This window comes from Lepisosteus platostomus, chromosome 12, assembly GCF_059453375.1.
Source record: "Lepisosteus platostomus isolate fLepPlt1 chromosome 12, fLepPlt1.hap1, whole genome shotgun sequence".
Classification (NCBI taxonomy): domain Eukaryota; kingdom Metazoa; phylum Chordata; class Actinopteri; order Semionotiformes; family Lepisosteidae; genus Lepisosteus; species Lepisosteus platostomus.
Window position 1 is genome coordinate 34316881 of NC_142622.1, and position 19165 is coordinate 34336045.

The 19165-nt window shown below is 36.7% G+C and overlaps 1 protein-coding gene across 1 annotated transcript in view; it reads left to right on the top strand.

Annotated features, from left to right (window-relative positions):
- Positions 1 to 19165, top strand: part of gabbr2 (gamma-aminobutyric acid (GABA) B receptor, 2) — a 341200-nt gene that overhangs the window by 312410 nt on the left and 9625 nt on the right. The window contains exons 14-18 of the mRNA XM_088601719.1: positions 6161 to 6271; positions 7907 to 8131; positions 9165 to 9347; positions 12646 to 12775; positions 18110 to 18227. Of these exons, the coding sequence (XP_088457845.1) occupies positions 6161 to 6271; positions 7907 to 8131; positions 9165 to 9347; positions 12646 to 12775; positions 18110 to 18227 (767 nt within the window). The remainder of the gene's footprint in view (positions 1 to 6160; positions 6272 to 7906; positions 8132 to 9164; positions 9348 to 12645; positions 12776 to 18109; positions 18228 to 19165) is intronic.

The window sequence follows — 19165 nt, forward strand, 5'->3', positions numbered from 1 at the left end:
CATCCTATTTTGCTATTCCAACACCCTTTCTCCTCTATACTAATCATGTCCTTTGGGTGGAAAGAATCTCTTAAGGAGGCGGTTTAAACATTGTAAAGATTGGTGTCACTCTGCAATAGCAAGCAAATTGTATTGCCTGAAGTTACTAGACTAGCAGTTAATGGTTTTTAGCAAAACGTATACATTTACGCCTCATCCCAGGAGAAATAAAAGATATAAATCTTTTAAAATAAAGCTCAATAGCATGATGATTCTATAACAGCATAATTCTGCTTGGGAGATATATTTTTTGTCAAGGAAAAGCACTGGAATCCATAGGTGTCCTTCCTAGTTTCATAGGCATTTGCTGCTTGCTTGCTCCAGTGGTACCAAAAAAAAAAAGCTTTGCCCCACAGTTGCTATTAGGAGTTTTCCAAAATTGTGAGCCTCAAAAAAGTTAATCTTCCTTGCTTGGGTAGTGCAGTGATTAACAGAATGAAGTGATGGAGAGCCCCTGTCAGATGGCTGATAGCTCACTCCTGTGTGCTGCCGCCTCTCTTCCCTCTGTGCTGCAGCAATGTGTGACATTGAGGGAATGGTCCATTTTCTCCCCATTTGTTTTCTTCATTTCACTCCTGGTTTGCAATTCCCTTTAGTAAACACGGCTGCTAACAGGGATACCTGGGCCTCCTGTGTCATGATCCTCGCCTTTTTTGGTGCTCCAATCCATCCACCACCCTCCTCCCGGTCTTTCAACCTGCCTACAGGAACCAACTGCTCTAGCCATGGCGTCATGTCCTGAAATCCTCCATCACATTCAAAAGTTAACGTGTCGAGAAGCGATTCAAGCTCAGGAACTTTGATTTGCTAGACTCACAGATTGTTACCTGGTGATTCTGGGGAAAATTACCAGAAAATGAAAAAAAGGCTGCTCTGTGCCAAACACCACATAGAGACGTATTTTTATAATACAGTATGTAAGATGTATCAATAAAGGTTGATTTGTAAATATACAGCAAAAAAGTACAATTTTCCATCTCCTCTGTTATCCTAATATAGAATAGCTTTAGCAATGATGTCAGACCATTGACGCAACCTAGAAAGCATGTAGTATTTGTAGTGTTAAATCAAATGTGAAGACAAAGGCTGTGTTTGTAGTGTTAATATCAATGTTAATAAATTATGCTGTAGTAGTGGGTGTTATGTCCTTTAAAGATGCTGAAGACCAGGCTTTTTGTTTTTAAATGTCAATTAATGATGTTGAATTGCACACTCAATTTTTTTTTCATTTGTACTATATCCTGTCATGCTGTCTTAAACAAGTATCCCCATGGCAACTATTGAATATCTTCCAAGTATGGCAACAGAAAATGTTTGTAATTCTGGCAAGGTAGTAATAGAAAAATTATGGAATACTTTTAAATAACAGTGCGAATATAGATCAAATTAAGATAACTTTTTTCCACTCAATTTCAAAGTTACCTTTGAGGAGAAGGATTTATTTTTACAATGCATTTGAAGCTAAGAAATTATTACTATTATAAAATTAATCATAGAATGGTGTATTGTATCATCTTTAGACTCTATTATTACTGTAAAACAGAATTAGGACATTTTGATTATAACTAGTTCAATTTCATATATGACTAGCAGATAAATACTAGCAGTTGTGTATGACAAATTTTAACAATATCACAATATCTATCAAATAAGTACTAGAAATTGCAGTCTGCTTTTAAAAACAGCAATACAAAAATGTGTTTTATACTGTATACATGTATTTTGTCATTCTGTAATTCTGGTTTTGTATTTATAATAAGTATTAAGTATTTAGTATTTAGTATTTAGTATTTAGTATTTAGTATTTAGTATTTATAAGTAATAAGTAATAAGTATTTATAATTGAAAGTTTGTAGAAAAGTTTGGTGAAACCTTCAATTATATCATTATAGCATGAAAGCAAATCTACTGTACAATACAACTACTGTACATAAACATGATTTATTTCAAATACAATGCAGATTGTAATAGGATACAATTTAAAGAAGCACAAAAATACATATAATCACAGCAACCAAATGTCTTCAATTCACCAGAAGAAATCTGGAGGTTGGCTAACAGTTTGACATCAAAGAACTTCATATCATGGAGTTTAGAAGCTACTATATTTATCTTCTCTCACACCAGGTGGTTACCACAATATTCCATTAGGATACTGCTCCGTCTGTTGCTTGTCCTAGATTGTTTCTGCTTCCTCTAATAGAATTAAAATCTGTTGTAGGCAAAAAAATGACTCCTTCATCAAAAGTGTCGGTTTCATTTTCAAATAAGGACTAATAAAAGAATCCATGGATGTTGAAGTACCTTATATGACTAAATATCTGTTAACAGTTAAGAATGTTTATCATTAATTTTGTTTCCTTACATGGATCACCAAAAAAAAAACAGGAATGTGATCATCTTGACTGCAAAATACTCTAACCAACAAACAGATTTACAGGAAACATCCTGTAAAATAATAGTTCTACTAATGTGCATGTCCATTTAAACCACATACTGTATATTTAGATTAAAGATGTTACTAATGTGCAGAAGTAGTCACACTTTTTGTTATTTGCAAGCCAGTACACATGAACATGATTTACATCAGAACCAGAACGTTAGAATGAAGAATATTTGGTAAAGTCTATTTGTTTTTATGTCAAAATGGAATGAAATTGTATCTTACATGGTGTCCTATCTGATACAAAAGTTGCAATATCTCCCTTTCTGTTTCTCCCCCCCACAAAACAATAATAAGCATTGAATTGTTCCAGTTTTTATATGTGTAGTCTATTGCATAGGACATTTTCACATGTAAAAGAACACGCTTCCTTTGCCTTTAAGGCAAGTTTCTTTTTGTTAATCCCGAGCTTTTTATAGCACTAGGTTGATGCAGAGCAGCTGTCTCAAGGCATCTGTTCAACTCCTTCTGGTAACACATCTTTACAGTAGGTAGGATTGGTAAGACGAGCACTTTTTAAAGAGCTTAATATCTGCCTGAAAGAGGGGTTCCATTAAAAGAATCATCTTCTGGGCAATCAGTAATAATGCTGCCCACTTAATACTGTAGGTAAGGTGCTGTGTGGAGAAACAATTTAAGGGCAGCTAAGTTCACTAGTGGTACTGTAATTGTTGTCTAACTGGTATTTAGAAAAGTAGTAGAGGAACATATTTTGAAATACATGTTTTATTTGTCTCAAAAATAAATTTGCAGGTAAGATGAGGCTGGATGAAGGCTAGATGGTAGAAAAAGGTTTCCCATGAGAAAAGTCTTAAAATGCCTTGTGACTCTCTGATTATACAGATAATTCATTTGAAGCAGCTGTGATGAAAAAAGCTGCTTTTCCCTGGTGGTCTTTGGTGTTGTGGAATGTAACACTATCTCATTAAAGAAACTAAAACTGTGATCAATAGCAGTTAAATGATTTAAACTTTCTCGCTGAATACCATATCTCTGTATGCCCACACGTACAGTAGGTGACAAGAAACCATTAGCAGCTATTGCTACAAATCTTTAGCACACATATTTTAATGAGTGGGATCACATAATGTATAATTATTTAGCTGTGCCGTATGGACCTGAAGGAGTGAACAAATCTTTGTTCAGTGGAAGTATTACAGTATCTAAGTGTATTACGTTTGTGAAGTGGGTGCAAAAAGCCTCAAATTATTTATTGTATTCTACTATTTCAGGTGAAGAACCTTTAATGAAAATACAAGGACAAAACATATCAAACATCTGAAAAATAATACTAAGGATACTGCACTGTAGTTCCCAATCTTTTTAGTCATTTTCCTTTTCTTGTAGAGGAAACAGAACTTTCCAACACCCATTCAATCAGCATTGCTGTACCTTTGGTTCTAAGGAAGAAATAATAAGTATACAAAACGCAATTAATTATTACAATTCACAGTGAAAACTTGCCCGGAGATTTCCTAAAGCATCTGTTATATCCTTTTACACATTTCCCTCAATATTCATCCAGTAAAAAATATGTCCTGCTGCATATGAGAGCACTCTCCAACAGGTCATGATTGTAATTGAGAATTTGTTCTCAATTGATTTATCTGGTCAAATAAAGGATTATTCCGTACAAAGGGTTGTGGAAATCTAGAATGGGCAACCCTGTCATGTTTTTGAAGCAGGGGCTTCATTTAAAAACAGCTGGATGAGAACTTCACTTCAGTTATTAACCTGACATTATATATTTTTCTTGATTAGTTTACGGTCTGAGCTTGGTGATATACTGTAGATAACCAGCAACTCTTGAAGCCTACTATTTAGTCCCATTATAGATTACACTTCTTGTAGTCATTTTTGTAGTCATTTTTGTGGCAGAAAGTTGTGCTAGCATGGTGGTATTTTGAGTTAGATGAGTTGGTAATATCAATCGACTAAAGTTATTAACCTAATAAAAAGCTGTCAGGTTGACTCCCTAATAACAACCCAACACTGGGTAGTCTGTACAGTTGGTAATGTATCCGATATCTGTAGTTTCCTTTAATGGGGTGAAATTACTTATCATAATTAATCTGAGTAGAGGAAGCAACAAGGATGACCAACACTGATTGCTCTGTCATACAGTTATTGAAAAAGTCTGTCTTACTGGATCAGTTTGTTAAGAATTATTGTCTTCCTTTATTTAATTAGATAAGTTAATTGAAAAGAAATGTTCATTAACAAATTTGTAAATTTAGAAATTCTTATTGAAGACAATTTGGAGCAGGTAATGTAGCAATTTACTAGAGCATTTTCACCCGGGTATCTTGGTCAAGGATATAACAGAGGCCTCCCATGATTAGAACCAATGATCCATAAGCTTTATCAGGGTTAAATCACTTCATGAATGTAGCAAGATATTGTCTGTGAAAGGCCACAAATCTTTCAGTGCCATGTAGAGCTCAAGTCGCACAATTTGTGGTAGAATATCACAGGCAAAATGTTTCTAGGATGCATCTCATTTGTTGCGGTTTAAGCAATTAAGTGTTCACACATCCAAGCAAAGACATTTTTCTACAGAAAACTATTCGAACAGCATGGCAGCATGAATTATTACCACACATTTAGTCATTAGCTAGTTCTCTGTGATTACACTCTCTAAGCCTAGAGCAGAAGTGCATTCCTAGACCATTTCATTTCACACAGTGCATTTTGACTGCTTTAAAAACAACACAAGACGCAGATGGAACATTAGAAAATGATGATGTGACAATGAAACAGCCACAGAGGCCCCACAGCAAAAACCAGGGGGCAGAGAGATGCTTTTAAACTGAAAGGAATTCTCCAGCTGAGTAGCTTAGACAGTACATATACAGTATTTATAAATCTCAGTGGTTGGTTCCATTTGATTTGTGTATCTGTGACCATTTTTATCATCTTTGAAGTCATTTCTAGAAAGGTTTCATCAACCTACAAGGCAGGTATCAATATTTTTCTCAGGTCAGAATCATTTAATACGTGCAGGATTATTTTCCATTTTTTATGTGTCTCAATACTTTCAAAACATGAGACAGCATAGGAAGGGTCTGAATATTTTCGGAAAACACTTTATATTGAACTAAGAACATACTCTCAATGTTCGTGTTTATGGTCTAACGTCACTTTTCAGCCTGGTTTTGTACCTCTTCATAACTATGTTTTCCATTATAACTCTTTAAAGAAGAAAGAGCTAGACACCATTCCTGTGTAGAAAATATCTATAGGAAGCTTTGTTTGCTATTGTTGCTATTCATTTGTTTAAAATGGTTACTTAGATTTTTATGAGAATTTTATTTCATTTAGATCTCATGAAAAGTGAGCATGATTTTTATGGAATGTGTCAAATTGTTTTCTTGAAACAGAAGCTTTAATATTGCTTGTGTAGCCAACGAATGAGTATGTTGGCATTAATGGGTAATACATGAGATTTTGAAAGATGTAAAACAATATTTTTAGTGCAGAGGAGAAGTAATTATTTAATGAATACATGTTTCAAAAATAGGTTCTAAAGTTCTAAAGATTCATGATAAAGAAGAAGAGGAAATTGGAAAATTAACTTTTTAATTCCTAGAAAAAACACCATAGGAATTATATTTCTCAGCGGTGACAGACAGGCTTATGTGGCATCTGATTCTTTGCCTTTCTCTTGGTCTCTTACAGGCGGATCCTCAGGGACGAGATATTGCAATCCGTCCATTCCTGGAACACTGTGAAAACACTCATATGACCATCTGGCTTGGAATCGTCTATGCCTATAAAGGGCTACTCATGGTAAATACATTAAAATTGTACTTTCACCATGTACAGTACTGCTTAGGCATGCAGAGATGAGCATGATTTGCCATCTGGTATCATTATTTTTGTACAAGAGGGAAAAATGGACTCCTTTTGTTAACCAATTAGCAATTAAATTCCCTTTTGCTTCAAGAATGTCAGCTTCTCTAATTGACAAATTTACAATTGAAACATGTTAAATTTCATAGTGTAGTTCTGCACAAATACATAATGCTAAGTATACACATAAACTGTCCACTTATTACCACTAATAAAGAATATAGCATACTAAGCAAGGCATTGGAAAGTGCATTGCACATCATTGTTAAAATATAATCAACGAATAGTGTAACAATCTAGAACAAATATGCTTCATAACTAATTCTTCCTATTCTGTCATTTCTAATGTTTCTGCCTTAGATTATTTAACATACCACAAATACTGGTATACTAGACCACAAATACTAAGTTGTTTAAAAGTCATTCTTGTGAACATACTGTATTGTAAAAACATTTTGTTTTCCTTTTCACTTGTACATAGTCTCAAGTTTTTACTGAAACACGACAATGTAATACGTCATCCTCTGGGGCCTCCTCAGTTTCTCAAGAAGTAAAAGCTCTCACTCCAACTGAAGAGTGGGCTCTAAATTCGAGACTTTGCAAATTTGAGTGAAGTTACTGTACTAACCAACTGTGCACAATTGATTGACTGCCCTCAGTTAGCCAAATTGTGACCCCAGTGTGCCTAAAGGCTACTGGTGATATCAGTGAGGGACACGCCTCTCCTCAGACTAACATTTAATAGTCAATGCACAGTTTATAGTATGCCAAAATAGGAAAATTAATGAGTGGGTAGAGTTGGTCAGAGAACCTTGTCTGCAGATCCTCATTCTCATTGTGATGGTACAGGTGGTGTCACTGTAACCCAAAACATAGAGACACGATTGGTGACTCTAAATTAATTTAAAAATGTGACATCTCTCAAAGTGTGTCAGAAGTATACTTGAAATATGCAGAGCCAATTAACTTAAACTGTAAATAATTCAGGTTACCATTCCAGCAGCAGTCAAGGGAATACTAGTCTTAAAATAAACTTGGACACACATGCCTGGAAGCCACTGAATCATTATAAACCAAGCTGCAGAATGAATTTCATAATTTCCCCTAATCACGGTGGGATTCACTTAAGGCGGTGTTTAACTGAAAATTATTTTATTATCCTGTTGACAGACGTCTTTCAAAGCCATTTGTACATTTTAACCTCAGTAGGAGGCTTCATAACTAATTCACAGTACTTGCATTTTCTCTTATTAAATTCTCAAGCAATGTGGAAGCTTCCACTACAGTCTTTTTATGTTCAGTCCATTACACTGCTGTACTGGACTGGAAGATGCACTGGTAAAGCAGACCCTATACAGTCTGTATATTTTTAAACCATGTGTACATTTCTGAGACTTCATTTGAATGGAAATCTCAGAGCTTTTTTGGTTTTCCCAACAGTATATTATGGATAAAATTGGTAGATTGTAACTTGACTTCCAAATCAATATGTGTCCTTCATATCATCACGAAGATAACTTGTAAAATTATTTTTTCCCAATCGTGCTCACTGATATTTTGTGTTTCTACCAGTTATTTGGGTGTTTTTTGGCCTGGGAGACGAGAAATGTAAGCATCCCTGCCTTGAACGACAGCAAGTACATCGGAATGAGTGTATACAACGTGGGAATCATGTGTATCATCGGAGCAGCAGTCTCATTCCTGACGCGTGACCAACCCAATGTGCAGTTCTGCATAGTGGCTCTTGTCATCATCTTCTGCAGTACTATTACGCTGTGCTTAGTGTTTGTGCCAAAAGTAAGTGCAATAACATCTCAACCTATTTTTTTTATTCTGTTAATGACAAACTGAACAATTTCACTTTATTCATTTGGGACCACCTAGTTACCTGTTTTTTTTTGTTGCCAGGCTTTAGTTCTGTTTCTGCTTTACAAGACAATGATATACCGTATACTTAATTTTGCTATTTGAGCAAAAGTTTATAGGGATGTGAAGCAAAATACAATTAATTATTTAACAACCTTTGTTTTTTCACAAAATCAGATATAATAATAACAATTGCTCACACTATATAGCACTTTTCTGGACACTCGACTCAAAGCGCTTTACAGGTAATGGGGACTCCCCTCCACCACCACCAATGTGCGGCCCGACCTGGATGATGCGACGGCAGCCATAGTGTGCCAGAACGCTCTCCACACATCAGCTATCAGTGGGGAGGAGAACAGAGTGATGAAGCCAATTCATAGATGGGGATTATTAGGAGACCATGATTGGTAAAGGCCAATGGGAAATTTGGCTGGGACACCGGGGTAACACCTCTTCTCTTTTCGAGAAACACCCTGGGATTTTTTTTTAATAACCACAGAGAGTCAGGACCTCAGTTTTACATCTCATCCGTGAGCGCCCCCTGCTGGCTCCACTAACACCACTTCCAGCAGCAACCTTAGTTTTTCCCAGGAGGTCTCCTGTCCAGGTACTGGCCAGGCTCACACCTACTTGGCTTTAGTGGGTTGCCAGTTGTGAGCTGCAGGGTGATACGTCCGGTGTCCCAGCTCTGTAGTATGTGAATTTGAACCAGACCCTCAACAACCGCAGACTAGTCTGTGGATTTGAACTCGAACCCTCATCAACTGCAAATATATGATTCTGGACAAAACAATTGGATATGCAACACTTTTTGTTGTTTTAAAAGATAGCATTTGTAACAAACACTCAATGGAAATTTCTAAGGGGCATGTAAACGTGCAGCAGTACACTACGCTACTAATAAAAAATATATTATTAACAAATAGTTGAAGACATCTTTTTTCTCCTTTTCCCACTATAGCTAATAACATTGCGGACAAATCCAGATGCTGCCACTCAGAACAGGAGGTTCCAGTTTACCCAGAACCAGAAGAAAGAGGATTCAAAGACTTCGACTTCTGTTACCAGTGTCAACCAGGCCAACACATCTCGGTTAGATGGACTGCAAACAGACAACCACCGGTTAAGGATGAGGATAACAGAGGTTACCTTCTTTTTTTAAAAAAATGCAGTGCACAGGAAGCATCCAGATGTGATAATGTTTCATATTTAAATTAATGTTTTATAAGATAACTCCACACGAAGCAGCTTTGTTGGGAGGAAACAGTTAATATAAGTTAAGTTCTTAATTGTTCAAAAGATTGTTCTATAGAAACTGCTAAAAACTGCTTAAAGTATTTAAATATAGAATTCAGTTCAACTAAAACCAATGAATAATGCACAGTCATTGTCTTGCAGAACATGTACACCTGGTTTCGACAGAAGTAGGCTGCCATAATATATCACAGATTGTATTGAAACTATAACAGTATATTTTTGAGTTGTGGTAAAACTCATTGGCATAAAAGCAATTGTTTGGCACATTGCAGCAACTGCAGCAACCTATAAACAAAAAGTGTGCAGGGACAAACTTCTAAGTATAAATGTCACAACTGAAGTAAAAAAACAGCTGGATGGACTCAGCTGATGTAACTGTCATTCCAAACTGGGTGCCTGTTGTGAATATTGGCAATGCTGAGTCCTGTCCATTAATTGGTAGATTTGACATTTGTCAAGATGTTCCAGTTTGTCTTCAGTCCACTAAACTCAGAAAAGTTTAGAATTATATGAGTAAAAAAAAAACAAGCAGTTTACATAAGCTTTAGATCCTTTAAAATATGTATGTTCTAGTGCTTCTCTGAAAATGTTTCAGAAACATGTCACCATCAACCCCTCATGCATTCAGTGTCATATCACATTTTTGTGAAAACAACATTTAACACATAAGCGAATACAGAAATACACTTGTATTCCTTAGCAACAGAGGAGAGCATTAATTAATCTCCTACAATGTCCACAGCGTTCTGTGTCATTTTTTATTTGTTCTACAATGTCTACATATTTCTGTGTCATTTTTATTTGAAACCAAAGAAACACGTTTGCAATTATGTAATGGGACAGTGTTTTCTTCTATTGTTAAAGTAACTGAATTTATTGTCTTCATTACATTATTGTGTTATTCTTTTGCACCCACTCAACATTGCTTTATAATGCGTAAAACATTCCTAATACACTTCATGACAAACATACGGCACACATCAGGATGCTTCAGGTTTCTCGGCCTGCCGATCTCCACCAGCTTGGCTTGGTCTCACAACACTGTAGCCAGCCTGAAAAGGGCACAACAGCACTTTCTGAGGTGCTTAAAGAAATGCGGTTTGGGGAAGCAGTTCTTCATGAACTCTTACCACAGCAGCACAGAAAGTGTCCTCACTAGTGGCATCACTGTGTGGTACAACAATACTACAATGCATGACAGAGATGCACTACACAGAGCTGTGGGAATGCTACAGAGGATTCACACCATCCACTGTCGCAATAAAGCCCAATCCATCATTTGGGATTCTAACTATCCCGGCCACAGACTGTTCTCCCCCCGTACTCTGGCAACGATACCGCAATATTGAAGCAAGGACCACTAGACTCAAGAACAGCTTCTATCCCCAACAATGTGATGCCCCAGAATCAATACACATCTGCACCATGCACTTCTTTCATGATCTAAAATGTTATTTTTTTAATCACTACATAATTCTTGTCCCACAACATATCTATTGGTCCTGTTGTTATTATTTATTATGTTTGTAATGTACTGTCTGCATTGTGTGGTGTTGTCTGCTGTACTGTGCGTGTCCCAAGAGATCAACGTGAATAAGAATTCCAACGTCCATTTATATGTGGCGAGAAACCCCTCTACTCTACTACTAACTGCCCGTGAATGGCACTTGTGGTAACAGAAACCAACCAGGTTTCAAGTAACAGTTTGTTTGAGTCTGCTTAGCCCACACATTAAGCAGATACTCTTTGTGATGTTACTGAATCAGTCTTCCAAAAGCACTCACTGTAGTTCTCTAAATCTATGCAATCGCAATCCTCCTGATGTCACAGAACTAGTATGACAGGGGCATGTCTTTGCATGAAAGATAAAAGACCTTTGCACCCATTTCCTACAGACTGTTCCTGCAAAATGTGGAGTAAGCTCAGCGTCAGAACCACCTTCAATATCAGTGAAACGATACCTAGTGTTTATTTATTATCTAAAAAGGATATTTGTGAACACAGTAAAAAGGGCCTTATAATTATAAAAAGAAATCTAGTTCAAGAGAAGTGGAGAAATGTATATTTCTCCATAGAAATGAATGGAAAGCCAAAATGTGTAACACAATAAGTAACTCCTTTTCAAAGAGCAGTCTTTTCTTTGAGAACACAAAAAATGCAAAACACGACAAATAACACTATGTTATGGCTGTGCCTAGTATTTTGATCATCTGTGGTTTGCATGACCCACTCGAAATACAATTAAATGAAATCTGGCCCACCATAACAAATGAGTTAGATACCCCTGCTTTATGAGTTCACCAGTTACCAGTATGCCCTAATGGGATCCATCAGTGCCAAAGGCTGTGGAGAAATGCAACATTTATGAAATGTTGGAGAATAAAATTGAGGATTCATATTATGTGTCCTTATTTGGTGTTCCCCTGCTATGTCAGTTTATTATAGCAGTCAGAAAATGTGATTGCCTGAAGACACCTGAATGTAGGGGAAAATCAGAATATGTTCAGTGTTAGGGAACAGTGAAGTGTGCTGTCTTCAGCTCACTATTGTTCTTTAATAGCATACACTACTTGTTTACACAACCCAGATTTATATAAAAAGATCCCTTATTTTCATATCAGGTCAGATGTATAGCAAATACATGTTTATGTTATTTAATAAGCATGTACTGTTCTTCCTATGCCATGTTCTAAAATGATTTAAAAAGTAACTTTCGATGTCTTCATCTACCGTAGGAACAGTGTAATGCAGATGCTTTTGTACATTCACTTATTGATTCCAGTCATGTTTTCATACAAGCTACAGAATGAATGAAAAGGAAATCCCCTGCAAACCAATATCTGAATAACATGCATCATGGCATATCTATGATTTTTAGATATTTAAAGCTGTCTCAAATAAAGATGAAAGGATTAATCACAAAACAAGAATCCAAATTTTCACCTATGAGAGGCAGGTGTTTAGACTCGGCAGTGGATACAGAACTCAGACATTTAATAGTAACAGCTTACCAAAGCACTAAGTACTTTCATCCACTTTCCTCTGATCTTGGCAGTGGCTTGAATCTATGGAGGAAATTTGTCATTCTCATCACAAGCGTAGCTCCTCTTCACATCCATCTTCCCACCGCTTCCATGTCCTGTATACCATTTTCACACTGAATATTCTCACGGTTTTATTTTTAGCTTGACAAGGAGCTGGAGGAGGTAACCATGCAGCTACAGGACACGCCAGAAAAGACGCCCTACATCAAGCAGAACCACTATCAAGATATCAACAACATTCTCAGCATACGTAACTACACAGATGGAAAAGGTAAGGCAAGCACTGAGTTGTTAGAGGAGACCTAAAAATAGCTAACTTGAAATAGTTTATTTAGATATGAGACTGGATGAATTTTAAACAAAGGCAAGGAGGTGATTGTGCTGTTAAAGAGGAAGCGTATCCTTCTTAGTTTTTTCTTCGGAATGATGGTGACTTCAAAGATGAGCCCTACTGGTAAAGGAGAAATTAAAAAAAATTAGAAGCTGCTTCTTCTCAATCAACCAATCTTTTTTTCTGAATCAATTTCTGAACTATAGAGGTAGAAAGCACCAATACAGTTATTCTATCATTCACAGCCAGATGGTGTTCAAACACCATCAAGTTATTAATTTAAAGTCTGTGCTGGTCCAATCCCCTGGGTGTCATGACGGCATTTGTAAATCTGTCATTTGTTGAAAGAGAAATATTGTGGGGGCATTCAAATACAAGGTCTTTACAAGAAATACGTTACAATAGGGCATGGATTTCTCTGGAAACATCAAACGCTGTACAATATAACAAGACACCTACTTTATGCACAACAAATCTTGGATTTTCAAAGCTCTTGTCTACTGTCCAATGATATTTGGAAAGAAAAAGATATGATTTCAATTAATGTAAGCTTTAGTGGTATTATCCAGTACAGATTGTGTATCTAAGCAGGAATTATTTAGTAGACTTGTGTAAATATTCTCATTTATTCCGATAATTACTTTGAACATCTTCACAACAACATGCCATACTGTACATAGTAAAACGAGTCCTTGAGTACTTACTGTATGTCTTTTGCTTCTTAAGAAATTGTGTGACAAGGCATCTGCCTGCTAACACCATTTTAAAATATGTAGCTAGCCTTCAGGTGAAATGTTAAACTGAGGTCATGACTACGTGGTCCTATGGCACTGTTTCTATGAGGATGGGTGTTAAACTCACTGTCCTGCCTAATTCTGAATAATCCATATTTCACTTTGGGCTTGTGCAGTCCAGTTTACATGCAGTTCCCCTTTAATTCAACAAGTGAAACAATGTTGTCCACTTCACTTTATGTAATGAGATTGCTGGGGCAGACCTCAGTGTAACTTACTTCGGAGGTTTAATAGTGAACGAATATGGTTCCCTACTATACATAAGATAGTTTGGGGCACTCAGAGGAAAAGTATCATACAAATGCAAGGAATTACTTTCAGTTTCCATTTGTGACCCTATACTCTTGTTAGGTTACTGAGTCTTAAATAGTTTCCAGGGAACAACTTAAGACTGAAGATTTTATGCATTGGCTAAACTCTCCTCTCATACATACTGTATCTTGTCTTGCCCATACTAATGTGGCAATTCCCTGAGATCAAGAATAATTCTTTTAGTTATTCTTTGAACTCTTGAAGATTACAATTTTTGTTCATGGTGCCTGAAACTGAACGCAATATTCTAAATGATGTCTTATTAGAGAGCTTTTGTTAAAAAGCTTGAGCATAATTGTTTTTGCGGGTCTTTTTGTGTTTGCTTCGATATGCAGTAAACATTCTAGGTGACAAGACACCCATGGCTGTGAGATTGACGTTTTGCCCCTGTGTCCTTTGTTGTTGATGCATCGATATATTAATCATAAAGAGGCTCTTTAAAATAAAGCGTTGCTCCACGAGTCACTCACTATGTGCTATGAAATTAAGAAAGCACCTGTTCCGGAGGGAGGAGATTACTAAAGTGATAGAGAGCACAGAAACTACGAAACCCTGTGCCAGATAACCTGTGTGGCATTTAAAAGCACTGTAAACCTTAAGGGCATTTCCTCTTGCTCACTCAAACATTCATCATTTATCAGTGTTTGTGTATTATATTTCTGTCACTGCTGGACATAAAAAGAGAGTGTGGTGCACTGGAGGAAATGGAAAATAATTAGCAGGCTATAACCCTGTTGGAGAGGAGAGTTCATGCTGGTGCTGCCTACTGCTTTCCAGCCCAGAGCATCCCACTGAACAAAGTGCAACTTTTAATTATTTACTATGTACAGACACACTGCTCTTTATATTGCTGCGAGTTTCAGTGCGAGGCAAACGAAAGAGAATTGCAGAAAAGAAAGAAAACAGGTTGAAAGGGTACCTCAGGCAGGATATCCGTGCTGAACTGAAACAGGACAAATTAAAATGAGAGCTTGGCATTAAGCGTCTGTGACCAATGTCTGATGTGTATGGATCTGCGTGTGACTGAGGAAGGCTTAAGTCAAACGCGATGAAAAAGCAGGTCACTAGGGAGATAGTTTCCCTGTCTTTTAAGTTGCCCTGCCTCGCTGCTTCATATTTACTCTATCTGGAAGCTGTCCAACAGGCTGTGGAGAACATATGTCAAACTGCATCTTCATTGAAGGTTAAAACGTCATTTATATAATGTAGGATGTGGTAACTTAGCAAAGTCACAGCTTAATTTGATAACAGCATGTCTCCGAAACGGGGTAGTTTCAGCTTATTGTCAAATATTTATGGCCAAAACATTTTTTTCAAGGTCTGCTAGATTTCCTTCCTGAGTTGTCCCCTTGTCAAATTGACTTTCCTTGTCATGATATAATTGAAAATGGTTTAGTGATCATTTAGGGCTGATCTTAAGTTTCTTGTCAATTTTGTGAGTTTTGTATTAATATAAAAATATATAAGGAACTGTGTTTCTGAGTCCTGTATTGCTCATTTCATAGCCACATCTTTTTTAAAAATACATTACGTAGTGGAATGGTATCCTTAGGTCTTTTGCATTACTTTAATTGTGTCCATTAGTACTTGTGAATAACTTTGATAGAGGTCTATCACAAAAAGAGGAATGAGAATCCAAAAGGAATGGCTTCCTGGACTATGCAAGTTATGTGATATCAATTAATGTGATACCTCCTAGTTGGGAGAGTGTGAAAATATTAATGAAATTTGTGGATATGTGTAGTTTGAAAAATTTTGAACAAATACATTCTGAAAAATAATACAGAATCTTTTGCTGGTGGCTCCACAAGACGAATATGATACAGGTCTTTTTTGGAATGCTTCAGAATACAGAAAAGCTACGCTGATAAACAGAAAATATTGGAGTCAGAAATTGACCATCAATCATTTATTTTCTCTGTTAACATCAGTTACTGTATATCCTTGACCTTTCCACCTTTTTTGACCTTTCCAAAACTCTTTTTGTTTTATTTTTTGCTATAATGTCAGGTTTGTATTTTTTTACATTGTGTTATCATCAAATGGAAATGGCAGGAATGGTTGGAGGTGATGAAGGTGGGAGACACTTTCCATTTGGGAATCTGGAATCGTTCCCACTGATTGAGCTTTGACATTTCCTAAGCGAAGACTTGTCAGTAAAATTCTGTGTCCTGCTTTTGGTTTGACGTAATCATAAAACAGAACAAAATAGCAAAAGATGTGAAACCTTCCCCTCCACTAAATGATGATATATGTCAGTTAAACCCTGATGTTATTTTTTTTTCTTACTCATGTCATGGTATGTTATTATAATAATAATAATAACAACATCACTTTAATAACCCTTTACAATTTCTTGCATTAGGAATTATATTTTCGCATACCCCAGCTTGCTCTCCATGAGACACACAGACACAGGGATAGAATTTTGGGGTCAGAGCGCAGGGTCAGCCATTGTACGGCATCCCTGGAGCAGTTGGGGTCAAGGGCCTTGCTCAGGGGCCCAACAGAGTAGGATTCCTCTACCGGTTGTGGGATTTGAACCGGCAACCTTCCAACCACAGGCGCAGATCCTGAGCCACAGAGCATCCGCTCCGCCCCGTAATTTTAATATTATGCACTTCTTTATATCCAAACACTGTATTAATAGCTGTCAAAGTTCTTAGGATACTAGAAAATCATAGTGGAGGCTTTGTGTAAATTGTTGATGCTCATAACATACAGTACATATATTGCAGCTTCTGATTATGTTTACATTATCTTAGTAGTGCATAAAAATGGTAAATTATCATTTTGAAAGCTGACATTACACAGACCTTTTCAGGTAGATACTTCGGCCCATACCTGGAGAGCTTTTAGGGTCCTGTACTTTTGACAATTTGTGTTAGTTTCCCTTTCAGTTTAGGTGAGTCAATAAAACCTGTCAGGATTAAAGGCAGGTTCCCCTCAGCTCCAAGGCTTAGCCTGGTATTAACACTTGCCACTGTGAAAGCCATCAGCAGCAGCCATGATGGGTCTCTCTTCGGGAGTCAAACACTGTCACATTTTTCAGGGGCAAATGATTAGCAGCTTCGTAAAGCATTTATACCATTGTTCATTTAATTTGCTGCCAAGATACATCAAACAGTCTTATCGCACCCTGTCAAGACAAGCAGAAACTTGTCTTTGAAGAAAATTTCCCTGCTGTAGTGACAAGCCAATATTAAATCTTATTCAAGATGCAATCGGAAGAGAGAAGGACTCATTTTCCTGTACACAGTTTCCAATTAGTTTGCGTTTTAAAAAGTCACACTCTCACTTGCTTTGGCAAATTGATTGAGCTCGGTTTCACATTTATGCCCATTAACAGACATGTTCAATATTTTCCTGAAATATCCTGGGTTGGTACATGTTGTTAATGTAAAATTGATGTAATTGTTTTAATATTAGCTCTTTGACTTCTAGCTCAAGCTGGTATTTGACACACAGTGTGACAGTATTCCATTATAAGTACATTATAAGTATGTGAAAATGTAAAATTCCTTATTTTCACAACTTTTGTCTCTGCTGGAAAGGTCTCTAAATTATCTTGGAATGACAGACAATTAAATTGTTTTGTAGGTACCAATGTATTTACAACTCTAATTTATATAGGATTTGCACCTTCCAAAACCCTCTAAGAAGCACTAAATTCATCAAGAACACATTGATTCCATACCTAGAAAGGAATTACAAGCTGTTAATGGTCTTTAAATGTTTAAAGCTTTGGTGACTTTTGTGGGGATCTGCTTAAAACAAGCGTAAAATAGGACAGCATTTCATTAAGAAAACATTGTTTCATTTTAAGCTTTAATTTGAAAATAGGGCTTGACAATAGCACCTGACTCCAGAAGGATGCTGATCATTTATGTAATCCTTCTTGAGGCTGTATTGTGACCTTTTCACCTGTTATTGTCTTGATTCAAGCGATCTGATAACATTTGACGTTGATTTTTCTAACCTTTGTTAACATTGTAACTCTAAGTTATCTTAGCCCAATTTCTGAAATAGTCATCATTCTATGTTCTACGTATCAATTTACATTTTCTGTGAAACTAGTGAAAATGTTAGGTTAATGGGGTGGTATTGCACAATTACAATTAGACTAGCAAGGTGCTTGAAATGTAAAATTCATCTTGTGTCTATGCAGAAGGGGACAAATCCATCTTGAAAAATCACCATGAACAGAAGCCACAAGCACAGTGGGGTTCCGTGGATCCTTCCAGAACAAACAAAGGTCCTTTAGAAGACATCAATTCACCAGAACAGTAAGTAGCTTTTAGAATATCCTATTTTTATACCACCACCATCTGAAAAAAGGGATAATTTCTAAACTTTTCTTTAACAGCAGATACTTCTGCTACTATCATTATTATTTTTTGTTTGTTTTTGCATGTACATTCATGAATGGTGTCCAGATTCACCTTGGATTGTTAAATTAGGAAACTGGTTTTTATGTATGTACATATCATGTGCCTTAAGAGTTGGAGTCCTGTGTGTGTGTTGTGCTCAATTTCATCATATTCTTCAATGCTTGCCAGGAGAGAGACTTCTTTCACAAGATTTCTGACTGATGTTCCTAAAAGTTCTGGTAAAAAAAATACACATAAGGTCCATTATAGGATTTTTCTCAATAACACTATTTGAATTACATAAATGCATCTAGGAATGTTTCTTCCAATGAATATAAAGCTCTTTATTTACCTTCATGATGACAGGTAACTGAGAATGACTGATGTACTCTTCTTTTGTGGCAGGGCACCTGCTCATTCACCGGTGTGTTGCTAACTGCATTTAGTTTCTGTAATTCTCCTTGCTACTGCTTCCCTTTTTACCAGTGCTAGTGTACGTTACAGGAGGACCTGAAGCAGTGATGGCTCTAGTATTTGTAATGAATACATTCATCTCCTTTTATGGAAGAGAAAACTCTTCTCCATACTTTTCTCACTTAGTACTTCTTTAACTCCTTTTAGTTTTCACCTTCCCAGCAGATTAGCCAGGAGCACCTCCCTGTAAGCAACCATGGCATCCTTGACATAGCAGAAGTCAGTTTCCCGGAACCTTCTTTGCTCTCTTTCCTGGTTTTCGCTTCGTCAAAACCTAATGGGGAACCGTCAGCCCCACTTGAGCGACTGCTGATGCGACTTTCACCTAACAGTTCCCACCTCCTTTCCCAATTCGGCAAACCAGTTCCCTGGAAAGTGAG